The sequence below is a fragment of the Hevea brasiliensis genome, chromosome 6 (genome assembly GCF_030052815.1).
Source record: "Hevea brasiliensis isolate MT/VB/25A 57/8 chromosome 6, ASM3005281v1, whole genome shotgun sequence".
Taxonomy (NCBI): Eukaryota; Viridiplantae; Streptophyta; class Magnoliopsida; order Malpighiales; family Euphorbiaceae; genus Hevea; species Hevea brasiliensis.
The window spans coordinates 39,195,703-39,212,201 of NC_079498.1; the positions used below are offsets into that span (position 1 = coordinate 39,195,703).

General features: G+C 33.6%; 1 protein-coding gene across 6 annotated transcripts; it reads right to left on the reverse strand.

Annotated features, from left to right (window-relative positions):
• Nucleotides 1–161: 161 nt before the first annotated feature.
• LOC110663309 (serine/threonine-protein kinase TOUSLED) lies at nucleotides 162–14,324 on the reverse strand. Of its 6 annotated transcripts, none has more exons than XM_058148550.1 (16): nucleotides 13,501–14,323; nucleotides 12,315–12,404; nucleotides 11,761–11,967; nucleotides 10,257–10,307; nucleotides 9,951–10,058; nucleotides 9,826–9,870; nucleotides 9,123–9,235; nucleotides 8,035–8,101; nucleotides 5,944–6,010; nucleotides 5,109–5,206; nucleotides 4,793–4,972; nucleotides 4,413–4,626; nucleotides 3,985–4,249; nucleotides 3,160–3,214; nucleotides 2,720–2,881; nucleotides 162–719 (listed from the first exon to the last, which is right to left on the reverse strand). In XM_058148550.1, the coding sequence occupies exons 1-16, from the start codon at nucleotides 13,744–13,746 to the stop codon at nucleotides 624–626; spliced, it is 2,064 nt and encodes a 687-aa protein (XP_058004533.1). In that variant the 5' UTR covers nucleotides 13,747–14,323; the 3' UTR covers nucleotides 162–623. The 6 variants fall into 6 exon arrangements, with proteins under 6 accessions (XP_058004533.1, XP_021678259.2, XP_058004532.1 ...); XM_021822567.2 differs by having other exon boundaries at nucleotides 4,413–4,623; nucleotides 13,501–14,322; XM_058148549.1 differs by having other exon boundaries at nucleotides 11,761–11,976; nucleotides 13,501–14,322.
• Between the last annotated feature and the right edge of the window lie 2,175 nt (nucleotides 14,325–16,499).

A 16,499-nucleotide genomic window follows, 5' to 3' on the forward strand; every position in this document is an offset into this window, starting at 1 on the left:
ACAGAAATACGGGGAAGAGACAGAAAAATGGAGGAAACGAAAATAAATAATTGTAAAACTGAGATAAAATTGCATAAAATTATAATATCCAAGGATTAAACAGTAATTGATCTTAAATACTAACAGCCCAAATAGATAAAAAGGATAGAAAGACCTAAATGTATGACAAAAGCAACACTGAGGGATTAAACAACATATTTTTCAAATACAAGGAGCCTAAATATTAATAATAGTAAAACTCAAGAACTAACTAGTGGTGTCTCTAAAGTTTTAATCAAATGCTACAATGCATTAAACATCCCTTCTCCATTTCCTTAAATTAAATAAACTTTTCTGTACAGGTCATTTTCTTTTTTCCTCTCTCAAAAATATAATAAGCATCTGTTATAACAAACGAATCAAGATGCCAAAATGAACTTTAGCCCAAAAGGAGGGGAGGGGAGGGGAACTAAAATCTTGCCCTCAAAAGCCAGGGGAAAAGTTTTTACAAAACCTTTATAGCATATACAAAATTCCAAGTTGGTATTGCTGAACAACGTTTTTTTTCCCCTTTCAAGTATTGATCGGTAGAAATTGTCAGCTTTCCTGGCCCATGCAACCCTTCTTATCCGAGCCTTTGTACACTACTTCTTTGAGTATGTAAGATACTGATCTTGAGCGATAGTTAGAACATCTGGTCTCTCAGTTTGGTTATATGTTAGACATCGGCGAATAAAATCCTGTCAGAAACTTCAAAAATTATTATCGGAACAAGAAACTTCAAAATCTTCATAAATTTTTCATTAAATTCTTACATGAATCCTATGGAGTGAAAACAAGCAGAGAATAATTGAAGAATAGAACAATAAATAAACCATATATAAAATATTCACCAAAATGCATGGAGCTGATTGATCAAATTTCTTTCATGTTCCATATTATAGAAAGGTCAAAATAGCTAATTTTACAATTTTATATGAATTTATATGCAAAATAGCTAATTGTTTGGTATAAGTTCTGCAGCCAAAATATTATCATTGAGCTTAGTTAGTCCTGAAAATCTTGTACCACAGAACAAAAGATGAGAAAGCTTAAATCAGCTAACAGTATCTTTTCTAAGGATTAAATCTTTAAAAGTAAAGAAAGCACTTAAGAGAATGAAAGTGGGTAACGCCTGTGAACCCGATAGAATACCAATTGAAGTGTGGAGGTGTTTGGGAGATATGGAAATAGCATGGTTAACTAAATTGTTTAATAAGATTCTAAACTCAAAGAAAATGCCTGATGAATGGAGGAGTATTTTAATACCTATTTTTAAAAATAAGAGACATACAGAGTTACTCAAACTATAGGAGAATTAAACTCAGGAGCAATACTATGAAGTTGTGGGGGAGAGTTATGAAATATCGACTACGTCATCACACTTCTATCTCTCCCAATCAATTTGGTTTCATGCCCGATCGTTCAACTATGGAAGCGATCTTTCTCATTAGATGCTTGATGGAGAAATATAGAGATGTGTAAAAAGATCTACACAAGGTTTTTATCGATTTGGAAAAAGCTTATGATAGTGTTCCAAGAGATTTCTTATGGAGAGTGTTAGAACAAAAGAGGGTATCTATTAGGTACATACAAGTGTTAAAAGATATGTATGAAGGAGCAACTACTATTGTGCGTACAGTGGGAGGGGACACGGGATTTTCCTATCTCAATTGGATTACACCAAGGTTCAGCTGTAAGTTCTTACCTTTTTACATTAGTTTTAGATGAATTGACGAAACATATATAATAGAGTATCCTTTGGTGTATGATGTTTGCAGATGATATAATTCTAATAGATGAGATGCGAGAAGGAGCCAATAGAAAACTAGAGCTTTGGAGAAGTATTCTAGAGTCAAAGGGTTTTAAGTTAAGTGGAACGAAGACAGAATACATGTATTGCAAGTTCAGTGAAAGCCGAACTGGTGATAAGGAAGGAGTTAGTTTGGATAAAGTGGTACTGCCCCAAAGTAATCACTTTAAATATCTCGGCTCAATCTTTCAAGTAGATGAGGGATGTGAAGAGGATGTTAGTCATAGGATTAAAGCCGGATGGTTGAAGTAGAGAAGTGTCACAGGAGTTTTATGTGATCGCAAGATTCTTAATAAGTTGAAAATAAAATTTTACCGTACAGCAATACGACCGACCATGTTATATGGTAGTGAGTGTTGGGCATTGAAGGAGTCGTATGTGTCTAAGATAAGAGTTGCGGAGATGAGAATGTTAAGGTGGATGAGTGGTCATACTAGACTAGATAAAATCCATAATGAGAGTATTAGAGAAAAGGTAGGAGTGGTGCCAATTGAGGATAAGTTGAGAGAAGGGAGATTTATGGTAGTTTGGTCATATAAAGCGTAGACATACAAAGGCTTCAGTTAGACAAGTAGAACACATTAGGTTAGAGAATAGAAAGAAAAGAAGGGGTAGACTTAAATTGACTTGGAGGAGAGTAGTACAACATGACCTAGAAGTATTACACATTTCTGAGGATTTAACCTAAAATCGTTTAGAATGGAGAAAAAGAATCCATATAGCCGACCGAAAATTCTTGGGATAAAGGCTTAGTTGAGTTGAGTTGAGTATGCTCTCATAAAAGGATAATTTATGTGCCAAGGCACTCAGAAGGAAACTGCACGGTATATACACTAAAATAAGATAAAACAAGTAGTGATATCTACCAAAACAAGAGGTCTAACTTACCTTTGCCTCATTAGAGACAGAAGGCTTTGAAGGGAACTCAACCCTGCGAGCCTTGATAATTGTGTCTTCACGTAATATTCGTTCTTGAGTCTGGTCATGCCCAAAAGGACGTCTGCCAAAGAGCATTTGGTAAAATAGAACCCCAGCTGACCAGACATCAACCTGACTCCCAGAGAAGAGCACAGCAATGAACAAAAAAAGGAAAGAACAAGTTTCTAAATTATTTATGCAAGTTTCACAAAATGATAGTGCTTCCTCAAGATGACAAGATCCGACTGTTTAGGTTGTGGCAGAAAACTAAGAGAATTGATGTAAGACTAACAATTCAGAGAGGCATTAGGCCATAAAACTCAGGAAATTCCTCATTTCTGCAAAAGTATTCCACTACCCACCCACGCCACCACACGACATTTAAGAATAGCAAGAGTTCCCATGCTGACCTTTGATGATATTAAAGGAGTCTTGCTGAGCTCAAAGCATTCTGGTGGCAAGTACCTAAATTACAGAAGGGGAAAAATTAGCATGCTGCTGCCTTGTAGGTAAACAAAAAATGCTTCATGAGGCAGAAGAAAGAGAAGCAGTAAAAATGTAAAGCGGGGAGGAGGGGGTGAGGTTGGGGGGGTTGAGGTTGGGGGGAGAGGAAATTGAGCAAAATGTTAACAACAATCACATAAAAAATAATCCCTTCCATCATGTTTCATGCATGTAATTTTATTCATCCATTTTAAAGGCATCTCTATAAGGGTTGGCATTAATATGTGGTCAATTACAATGCAAGTCCATTCTATGCATTCAAATTCTCATCACACATCAAAATCAGTCATGTATACTTCATACATGGCAAAGGGGTGACTGGACACCTAAAGAATTAAAAAGAGAGAGAGAGAGAGAGAGAGAGAGAGAGAGAATCCAATTGTCTTCTATAGCACTTAAAATTTGATATTCTGATAAATTGAAATGAATCCATTTCCAGGAGTGCAGCGGCGATCTGATATCAATGCAATATTGTGATTGAGGACCTTGTGCAAAGCAAACTGACATTGAACTAAAATAATGTTATCTGCTATCTTACAAAATTTGATACCCAATTGGCACATCAGATTATTAACAAGTAATTTTTTAAATCAAGGAAACAACAAAGTTCTATTAGATAACTGTAGAAAAAAAAAAGGCCACTAAATAAGTCTCATTATGCTCATTCTTTCAAAATGAGCATAAAACTGTTACATGCAGGTGAATCACAAGTGAGTTGCAGCATTACTCACCAATATGTTCCAGCTCCCTGGGATGTAAGTTCCATTCCCTGGGATCCAACGTCATCCTCCACAATCTTGCTCAGACCGAAATCTGTAACTTTAGCAACACCAAACTCATCAAATAGAACATTCCCGGGCTTCAGATCATAATGGATAATCTTCTGTGCTCTTTTATTCAAGTATACAAGGCCTTGAAATATCTGCACAATAATGATCCGAGCTTCTCTCTCAGGCAATATAGGCGTTGCTTTAAGCACAGCATCAAGATCTTTTCCTGAAGGAAAAGGAAAAAAAGAAAAAAAAAATTCAATGGTAAGTTTGGGGATATATTCAATATATTCATTTGTACTTCACCATAGAACATTTACAAGGACTTCACTGATATGCTTAAATATATGTATTGACTGATCAATATTCTGTTCAAGAGATTATCATACCGCTACAATACTCTAAGACAGTGCAGAATGTATTCTGGTCAATCTCAAAAATGTCCCAAAGCCGAACAATGTGATTATGCACCAACGTCTTGTGAATATTGTACTCCCGTATTGCATGCCTTATGTAACTTTGCTTCTTATCCTCGCTCCATTGAGCATTTAGACCATGAAGCTTACATGCAACATATCTATGCTCTACCAAATCATAAGCCTGCTGGAAATATCTTACTTCAAATCACTGCAAAAAGATATGTCTTTACAATTGCCAATATTGGCATAAGAATGATCTAGAGTACTGCTATTGCAATAAGAAGCCTTGGATAAAAGAGTGTTGTTAATATTTGAATTATCAAAAGGTGTACGACTTGCGAAGTTCTGACCTTGTAAACCTCACTAAATCCTCCTTTGCCAAGGAGGTTTAGGAGGGCATATCGGTGATTCAAAATCTGAAAATTATTAAAATGGGAACCATCCTCATCTCGTATTCGTTTCATTTCACGTATGAGACGTCCTTTTTCAAGTTCATAACGATCTCTCTCACGCAAAATAATTTCTTCCTCCTAAAGAAAATCAACAGCTCAATAATGAAAGTGCACATGCACAGGGATTGTCACCTTTTCAATCATCACTAGAACAAATGCATCACAAATATAACAGAATGTCAATCTAAGTATGGCAATTAGTAAGTGAACTTACACGCTTAATGCTTGCCAGACGAGATTTAAAAATCTCATCCTGGATGAGAAAATCATCTTCTTGTGCTCCTAACTCTGCATCTGTTCCATCTCCCTTGTCTGAATAGCAAATCCAACTTGAGATTCTATTTTTTTTTTACTTTGACTTTCTTAAAAGGAAAAATTATATCAAGCAAAAAACCAAAAGGGCTTCCACATATGTGAAATAGAGGTGTGTACTTAAAATTCTCCATGGAAGAGACTGTCAACAAGTTAACAAAAGCTGAATGCACAAGAAAAATAAGGGGAAAAATTGCATGAGTATTCAGAATCTTATTAAAACCACCAAAACCAAATGTAGATGATGAATGCAACAGAAATAAGAAATACCACTAAAAGCTACAGGAATGATCATTAAGTTCACATTCTAATTTCTAAAGGTTCAAAAGGACCAAAAGTCTATGGTCCATACAGTGGACAACTGCCTGAATTTGTATGATGATAGGAACACTTAAGAAGTCAAACCAAACTCCCACAATAGTTAGGGAGAACTAGAAAAAATTTTTGGCAACACATTACTTTGTATAGATCAGCATAGGCAATGCAGACAGAGGGCTGATGAAAAATTAGTTGGCAGGAAAATCTTTCCGTAAATATCTTAGCCAGATGCTAATATATTAATCATAGTTTTAATTCTTCACCAACTAAAGACCAGAAGATACTATATGGGTATATCCTTAATCCTAAGTTCCAAACAGTTAACAGCACAGTCTTAATCCTAAGTTCCAAACAGTCACAAATAATACTGAAAGAGTAGAACATATGCATAGCCAAATACCACAAGATAGATTTTTTACCAGATTGTCGTTTCTTCAATGACTTCCTCTGCCGCTCAACTGCCTCCTTTGTTTCCAATAAGTGTCTCTAAACAAAATTAGATCACAAAACGAAAATGCGATTGATACAGACAATAAAGGAACTCCATTTGGATTTATATTACTAAGTTTGTCAACAGGGACAGATTAAGGAAGGCCCCCCAAAAGTCAAAAATAAATTATTAAAATATTAAGTGTTATCCGATTAAAAATATAGGGAGCAATTTATCTTTTCTCAAAATGACTCAAACTCCCTCAAGCCCAAAATCTTTAAGTTTTGTTCCCAAGCCATACAAGTAACTTAATACTACTTGCTACATCTGACACCATGTAATTTGACTTTGACCTTTGGTAACATAAAGCAAGAAGTAACTTTAATATTTCCAATTTCAGACTATTTAAAATTAAGCTTATAAATAAGATGGAGGATGACTTTTTTTTGGGGGACAAATTGCTTGATTATTTATATTGAGAGAAAAATTTGGCATAAATATAATTAGAGATGAATTTTTATGACATGGAAGAGCATCATGCAGAACCTGAACAAATTTACATAATGTACTTTCTCAACTTTCGTGTTTAAAATAACATTATATGAAACATATTTTTGTGTTATATGTGTGTTGTCTAATTACATGTATATATGGTGTAATTAAAATATAATTTTGATCATATTATAACTTATAAATTTTCAGCCCCCTTAAAATTCTAATCCTGGATTCATCCCTTGTTAGCAAGTTAATGTTCACCGTACAACAGCAGCAGAAGTGTTTTTACTAAGCAGGGATATTTCAGTAATTTTGTCAGTTTTGCTAGGGATTGATTATGGTTTTATGGGCCCTAAATTTAGTTTATTTATGTTTCGAGTTTTATTGGAATCATGCAAACTTAATAACAGTCCAAAATTCAAATCCAATAAGGATTAGGAGTTAAAGTACTTAGTTACTCACAGGATGAGCTTCGGAATATCTAAGTTTGCAATTCTTTATTTTTAAGTTTTCCAGTGAACATTCATGAGTTTTGTGCTGTAATTCTAATTCTAGGATTCATGCCAATGGTAATCTAGGGCGTCATGCCTAAAAAATTGTAGGTAGGATCACACTTAGAATATTTTATTGTCTCTATGGCTTCAAACTCAAGCTATAGTATAAAAACAAAATTCAAATTTGATCTCAGTTTATAAAGCTCTTCCTAGCCATCCTATATCAGCAATCATATCAAGAGAGAGCTTGTCAACATATTTTTTTAAATTTGATTCATTTCAAATGAAAGTATGAAACAGAAGAATATTTAAAAAAAAAAAAAAGAATGAAAATTTGTACAACCACAGAAGAATGCAAGTTTGCAAACTACAAAGACGGGAACTCCTGCAAATTTTCAGCTAAAATGCATGATCAATTATGAGAAAGCAGTGAAGCCACATTGACACAAGTTATCACAGAAACCTGACATTTTCCAGTATTTAAGCAGACCTTTTAAGGATTTGGTATTCAAAACCTCAAAAATAGTAAGTTATAAGGGTTTAGTTCTTGGTACAAGCATACATGAAAAAACTATAAACTTCCTATAAACTTCTTACAGGCAGATGAAATGGTAAATAACAATACAAGTTAAATAGGAAATTGAACAAAATGTGGTACCAAAAAAATCATATGTGAGTGCCTGAGTGGCAAATAATTTGTGGAAGCATATGATAGGCACATAAGAAAATTTGATATGGACAGAATTTTATCTGGAATAAAATTGACAAGAAGCAAGTCTACCAACGCCTAAGCCCAGAAGGTGGATAGTGAGGGCAATATCCTTGAAGATCACTATTAGACACACAAGAATTTAACCATATCTGTCATCAGTCTTCTTTGTTTTTTTTTGTGACACCCTGGTTATGTTTCACGTATTTAGAATGTTCCACAAATAAATTACAGGTAAAAAAACAATTTCAGCAGGTTCATACATATGCAAATAAAGAAAAATCAAAGATCAAAAAGAAATAAAATGAGGAGAAAAATGGAGGTTAAAAAAGACAATTAACTGATTTGTAGAGAAAGAGAAAAAGATCTGACTATAACATACAAGATGAGTATTTAGATCTTTTAGCACTTGCCCGTCCTCCCAGGTCTCAGATATGACAGTTCCAGCTCTGCAATGGACATGAAAACATGACTAGCCATTTAATCAACAAACAAAAGAAAAGCTTAATGAACACATAATCTAGAAACCTACAAATTGACAAAGTCAAGGTTGCAGGGAATAAAGCCATCTACAACAGTGATGGCTGCAAGAAATGTGTGCGCGTGTGAAAGAGAGAGAGAGATAGAGAGAGCTTTTCCAAACACTAATGCAGAGTGATTGCTTTGGTTGGCACAAAAATAACCAGATAATTCTGTTTTGGTCACTTTACCCATTTTAGTTTCAAGGAAGAGAGTGATTAGCCTTGAATGCTAACTTTATCACTTCTAGTACCGAGTTTGGTGCAATACACTCTGAAAAGCCTAAGGAAGCGTTTGATACAAGGTTAAAAAAAACGAAGGTTAAGTGTTATTAACTTATTACTATCAGTTTTAAAGGAGTAACAATTAAAGGGGTAAAAAATGATTACTGGTGTAACAATTAATGGTGTTTGGTAGGAGGTTAACAGGAAAATTCAAATGAAAGTAAATAAATATTCATTATTATATTTTAATAAAAAATATTAAAATTATTTTTTTATTTATAAATAACTTTTTAAAAATTTTATTAACTCCATTTTTATTATCAATCATAATATTATTACATTCTATGATTAGCTTGCCAACTTATATATATATATGAGCACCTTGATGAAAAAAAATAATATTGATAAATGTGCAAAATATAGCTTAACAAAAATATGGAGGTTAAAAATTATCCTATCCTCTTATTAAGATCTAAACAACATTAATAAGGGTTTAAAAGTTAGAAGCATAATAATTAACCCCTGCTAACCTTGTACCAAACGCCTTGTAAGAGATAAACATATAACTTAAATCTAAGAGACAAAGTATTCACACACATCAAAAAATCATACTCCAAGTTTCTTCGAGTTCACTGCATTCCTCTCAATTTCATTTTTCACATTTGAAATTTTTCTTTCATTTGTTTTCCCTCTTACAACAATCAAAGAACGCACCAAGAGAGCATACCTGATCACACCCACGTTGCCAAGTCTTAAAGAATCCTGTCGGACCTTCATCCTAGCTTCTTGTCTTTCTGCTTTTGAGACAGATATCAGCAGATCAGATATCATTTTTGTTCTCTGCATCAAGACACAAATGAAAGTTGGAAATGAACACAAACTATAAACAGAGTTAACACCATATTCAAACAATCAAAATCCTACTTGATAGCCAATATTTTCCTTAAGGAAAATTGCACGTGAATTTAAACAGCTTTCTTCACACTAAATAATAAAATGTTACAACACGATTCCTGTGGACAAAAAGAAACCAACAAAGTTCTTCAATAATCCTACTTGATAGCCAATATTTTCCTAATGGAAAATTGCACGTGAATTTCACAGCTTTCTTCACACTAAATAATAAAATGTTACAAGAAGATTTCTGTAGACACTGGACAGAAGAGTTGACCAAAGTTGACCAACAAAGTTCTTCAATACATTAAATAAACAAATAATAATAATAATAATAATAATAATAGGAACCAACAAATTCTTCGAAGTAATAATAATAATAATAATAATAATAATAATAATAATAATAATAATAATAATAATAATAATAACATGTCTGAGCTAATTTAATGGCAGAATGTCAGAAGAAGAAGAAGAAGAAAATGTCTGAGCTAATTTGATGCCACAACACAGCCCTTGTCCTTCAGAAAGCATACCTTGGGCTTCATTTGTTGCTCATAATCTTTTAGTTCCTTCAATTCCTGCACAAATAAAAAAGAATTCTTTTAATACGATGTGGATATAGGATAACCAAAGGCCATAAAGGATTGAAAAAGTATACCTTTTCTAATTGCTGACAGAGATTTTGATTATCAGAGGCCTCTTGTCGAGATTTACGAAGCTCCTCCTCTAGTGCTGCAACTTTCGCACGTAGGGAAGTAATGTCCTCCTAATTAAAGTCAACAGGAGACAGGATGAGAGCTCTAGAATGTCAAAGCATGTTACACCTTGAGGAAATCAAGAATCCCAGGGAAAATCTAAAATATTTAACAATTGAAATGGAACTCTTCTTTTATCTTTGAAAAGCAAAAAGATAGAAAGAAATACAAACAAAATAACTTATATAACAAAACAACCAAACTGATACCTCTACTAGAGTGCAACCATCATTGTGTAAGTTGTCTTTATGCTTATTATCCTGCAAAATAATATATAATATAGTCATTTTAAAAAAATTTCATATAAAAAGTTCACCATTTGGATGCAGAGTGCAAAGAAGACATGAGAAGAAAGGTTATTTGCAGCAATCTTTTAGAGGCCTTCACATACACTGTATATGAACCTAGGCTATTAATTTTAATACACAACGGTCGATAGCAAAAACAATTGCACCAAGAATAATAATTATCTCCGGAAAGAACAGCTCCACCAAACACAGCTTAACCACAGCAAGACTAAACAATAGGCTCCTAGTCAGCCAGAACAAAAATATGCCTATTAAGCTTCCATGATTGTATGACTATGTTGTATATTTATTTCATAATTTTCAGTTTGCAAATAAAAGCAATCATCAAAATGTGATGATGACCATAATATTTACTGAATAAATCATAAAAAGGTTGGGAAGCATATTAGATTTTATGGATCTTATAAGGGAATAGAATTGGAAGAAGACAGCTCCACATCCATGCATTTGATGCAACATAGGAATCCATTACAAAACAACAAGTCAATCAGAATCACATCTGTTATTCAGAAACATCACTTTAAGAATTTAAAACTACAGATCATTTTCCCAAACAACCTTAAGCCTTCTGCTTATTAAACAATCCTTTGCTCACCAGAAACCAGCCCCCAGCCACCATACTACTACATGAAACCACAACAGAATGGCATCACCCACCAGACATTAAATAGAGATGATATTGCATGGCAAAAGATTCAGTCTTCTCTACGCGGTTCCCTCATTAACTGGTGCCTATTTCTTAGGGCTAGAAATTACAAGAAGAAACACTGCAGTCACTTTTTTATGGGATCTCTGAAGGCTTGAAACTATGCCGTATTTATAATGACCACTGTTGGCATATGATTTTTTGATACAATTTAAGGCTAACTCACCCAGAGATTTTGCAAATTTGTGGTAAATCCCCTTATTTTCTATTGAAAATAGAATATGGCATATGGCACAGCAGAAACACTGGACCAGCTACAAACCTCAACATTCTCTAACTTTTTCCTAGCAATATATTTTTAAGGGACCACTCTATTCATAGAAATATGAAAACAAATTATGACATACAGTATATGGAACATTGGCTTGATCAATTAACCAAAGAGTACGAGACCCTGAACAGCTTGGTCATTGGAAAATGAAACAACCCACAGAATCAACGCCATCCATAGAATCAAGCAACACATTTCTCCTTCTTATGGTAGCACTTATTGGAGGTACATAGTTTAATCCTATACAAAATTAATAGACTTGGTTCTAAAAATGACATTACCCCCTTCTTTTAGCATAATACTATTTATTATTTGATCATAATAATAATGCTATAAACTAAAAGCACATGTGAAATTATGGTGGAAACTGCAATTGCAATAAAAAGATGACAATGAATTAGCAGACTTATATGCCAGGAACAATATACCTTGAGGTATGAATTCTCAAGCTGATCATTTGGAGATAATGCCATTGAAGAAGAAATTTGTGATCTCATCTGATCATTGCCCCTGGAACCACGACCTCTACCTGAAACAGAATGCCCTCTACCACGCCCTTGTTTTCTCCTATTTGTATCAACACTGGTCTTTGTCTCCACGGTTTCTACGATCTTTTGCCTTCCATCAGCCACTTCCTGGGTCATCTTTTTAAAAGAAAATAAATTAAACATTGTTCTGCAAATTTGTTTCCAAAATAAGTTGAAAGGAGAACTTAAGGTAAAGAAAACATAGGAGAAGCTCAAAAGCATAAGCTGAAGCCATTAAGTGTAACGAAATCAATGTAAGAATAATAAAATTTAGTTTACAAATCAATCTTACAATTAACTGAAAGTCACCACAATAAAGCCATACATAGCAAAATTGAGGAGGTGGGATAATTTAGATTATGTAAAATATATGCTTAAAAAAATTCAACAAAAAAATCAGAAACTTTAGATTTCCAAACCCAAAAAAAAAAAGAAAAAGCAAATCATCAATGCACCTCAAGATGTTCAAAAGCAGATGAATTGTTATCTTCTTGTATTCTTTGGCGCTTCTGAGTATTCGCTTGTATAAGAAACTCCCCTCCATTCTGGAAAATGGAGGAAAAAAAAAGGTCAGTGTATCTCCCATGGGAAATTTGTACCTAAACCGTATGCCTTCCAAAAAAGCAGGCCAAGAATGATTACCTATTGCAACATAACAAGAAATAGAAACATTTACTTTATAAAATGTCTTGATCAACTTCCTAAAATGCAAAATATATATCTCAACCACACAAACATGCACAAATAGACGTGTAAAAGTTGCAAGTGGGCCATTTCTATACAAGTGTTACCAACGAAATAAATTGCATATGCACCATTCCCTACGATTATAGAAACCACCTGATCAACAAAATTCCCACAAATGAACAAATGCACAAAAGTGTTACCGTTCAAATTGCCATATTCAGGTACATCCATGCCAACACTCATAAGTTAAAGACTCCATTAGCTTCATCAAAGTTCCTCTTACAGGAGACAACTTTATTTATCCGACATTACTATTCAATCTCTCAAATTGTTTGCACCAATTTTCCTTATTGGACATATTAAACATTATAATCATCCAAGAATATTCAATGTAAGATTCATAATTATAAATAAATAAATAATAATAATAATAATAATAATAATAATAATAATAATAATAATAATAATAATAATAATAATAATAATAATAACTCTTGGAAATTCAGCTTATTGCTTATCCATAGGGGTTTGTTATAAGGTCCAAACAAAAGGAAACCAAGTAAACCATTTCAATTTTTAAACATAATTTGATGACAAAGCAATTTAAGGATTTGAGATGGAGTCAGGATTAAGCGGCAAATCACCATATCCTATGTGTGTGTTTGTGAGCACACAAGGAAAATGATCCTAGCAAATGTAGTCTGATAGAAGAAGACTATAAGTCGCACAAACTTATTTACAAGCTATGATCATAATCCGATACATTCACAATTTACTACACAATACAGAATTTCAATAGTGAACTAAGAAATTCTAGTATCTGAATCTAATAGTTCCAAGATCATTATGGTCCCACTTCAAAATCTTCCAAGTATCCTTAAATGAATGCAAGACACAATGCACACATTACACAGGTACATGCATATATACATATAGCGGTAAACAAGAGCTTACATAATCATCAGAATCACTGGAACTCATCTGCTCACTCAAGTCCTCGGCGGGCCCAAATTTCACTGCGGAAGAGACAGAGGACCAAGTGGGTTGCTGCTGCAGTTGCTGAGGTTGGGCGGGGGTAGAGGCTACAGAAGAGGCCTTACCCACCATGCGAGCTTCGAGTTTGGCAATCTTGGTAGGCAGGGACTGGTCTGATTGATTGGAAGAGTTGGAGGAAAAATGAATCAACATATCATCAGACATTGTGCAAGAAAAACTGACTGTTTGGCAACCAAAAAAGACTTCAGATTATTCAGGTAGAATCACAATTGAGAAGAAAGAAATGGGTTCAGTCTTGCAATTTGAGAAAAAACCCTAAAATACTGGTCTTTTGATAACGAAAAAAGAACCTTTTGCAGCTTTTGATTTGTACAAAACAAAGGCATGATCAGGCAAAAGAACTGAAGTCCCTATAGTATATATAGTCTAAGGAGATTTTGGCAGTAACAAGACCAGAGAGAGAGAGAGAGAGAGAAACTTTAGCGTTTTGAATTTGGTAAAGGGAAGAGAGGATCAAAGGGAAGAAAGAATTGGAGGAAGAGAAGGAAGGAGGAATAGCCAGAGAGAAACTAGAAATGATGGGGCTTTTTAGTTTATTTTGTTTTGGGCAGGGGAAGGGGAAGCAGGCTTCAATGGGTGTGATTTAAAATTAAAAAGAGCATTTGCTAGAATTGAATTGGTGCGGCGGAGACGTGTTTGAAACATGGAAGAAAATCAAGTATTAGTTGGGACTCTGCCCCAGGAAGTGAGCAAATAGACTATAATGTGGTGAGGGCATAGTTTGGGATTATCTTGGAGAGATTATACCTAAATGTACTTGAGAGTTTTTCAGGCATGCGGTGATAATGAAACTACATATGAAATTTCACTTCAACTCATCTTTTTTATTTAATTTTCAATAGTATTCAAGATCATGCCGCGAGCTTATTCAAATCATGAATTGGATTGAGATCGGTTCAAGTTAAATTCGAAACTGAACCGAGTTAAAAATTTTCTTTCATGAATAGGCTCGAAATTAGGATATAAGGAGTTAATTATGATTCCTCATTTCCTGAATTTGAACCAAAACCAACTCAAAATCATCAGTTCGAATCGATAGTTTCAAATCCAAAACTATATCAAACTGTTTTGAATTAGAACCGATTTAAATCATAAAGCCAACCATACAATTATAATCTAGAACTGAACCAAAACCTATCCATGGTTGGGTCTAACCAAGATTTCGTTGTTGGAAGAGGCCAAAAGGCTTACTTGAACCATGTTTTGATATATATGTTTTAAATAAAATCTCAAAGTACTATTTTTTTTAGTGTTTAACCATTGTGTTTTTAAACTTTTATTATCACATTAAATTTTTTTAAAATTTACTTTGTTAGTTTGAATAATAGAATTAAAATTTAAAATATATGTATTAAATAAAAACTTTAAGAAATGCTTTATTTATCTATGTGATATTTTATATTTGTATGCATCTCTCTTCTTTATAATTATCTATCTATTTTTCATACATATAATATATTTTATTTTTATAATTCTAGTAATTTCCAAAATTATATTTATTTTGTAAAACAATATTATTATCAATGATAATTTTATAAGTTAAACTTTATAAAGTGTAATTATTAAACCATTGAAATCCTAATTTGCAAACCAAGTGAATGCACGCTCAATTAGGCGATTCAAGATGATTCTCTCTCTTACTCTAATTCTTTATGCTCTCCTCATTGAAAAACTCCACCAAATCGAGTAACATTGGTCAAAAAGCAAAGCTAGGTTCGAGGAGAGTTTATCAATGCTTGCCTTGCTCGCGTTGGTTACCAAAGAAAGCTAATATAACTGCCTAAAAATCCTATCCTATTGCGCATTATCAAGAGGGAAAAATGTACTTAGCATTGTCATTGATATAGTCTGAGTGTTCCTCTACCATTGTCGATGTCAAAGGGAAGGGAGTCGTTTGCTAGGGTGGTTGGCATTAATGATGTTGTCAAAGGAAGAGAAAGAAGGGGAAGAAGAAAGAGAATCAGGGTGTTAAAAGAGGGGGAGGGGGGGGGGGGGGGGGTTGTGGGGGTGGGGTTTGTTGTTCTTGAGAGCCAAAGAGGATGAACCTAGATATTAATGCATTCGGGTTCATCCTTTCTTTTTTTTTTTTGTTTTTTTTAATTATCCAGTACCATAATTTGTCTAATAAAATTAATATAAGTTAGCATCAATGTCCACATCAAAATATGTGTAAGTCACGTCCATGAGTTCACCAATCACAGGTTATTTATAAAGTTCTGGTGTTAAATAGAATGCAACTAAAAGTAATTGTATCAAGTGACTTTTCAAGTAAAGATCAAAGGTCAAATAATACATTTAGCCAAATTAAAAACTTTTAGAAATGCTTTATTTATCTTAGGGGTGGCCACGGTCCGATTTCAAATTGAAATCGGCTTCGAACAGGACTGAAACCACCCTCTTCTAGTTTGGTTTAAGTTCATATTTTTCAGAAATTGTGAACCAACGTCTCTAAAATAGATTGAACTGATGATTTTAAACCAGACCGACAGGCAGTTTAAAAAAAAAAAAAACTCTATAAATACCACACCCCTCCTAATTCATTTATATAAATATCAAATTCTTCACACAATTATTCTTTATACTCTCTATAATTCCTAATACTCTCTCAATTTCTCTCAAAGTCTCTAGACAATTATTTTCTACACTCTTTAATTCCCAATACTTTCTCAATTTTCCTCTTTTATTATTTTTTACATTTACTAAGATTTTCAATATTATCTCAGTTATTCTACTATTATTGTAACACCCTCCCGATAACCACTCCGTACATCCTACTGTTCCGGTGACCGGTGTCAGTCCGGACAGCTAGAATGTCCGAAAAAATATTCAAACTAAAGTCAGGAACCATAATTAACTCAAATATTAACAAGAAAAATTTAGTAAAAATTTTAGAAATA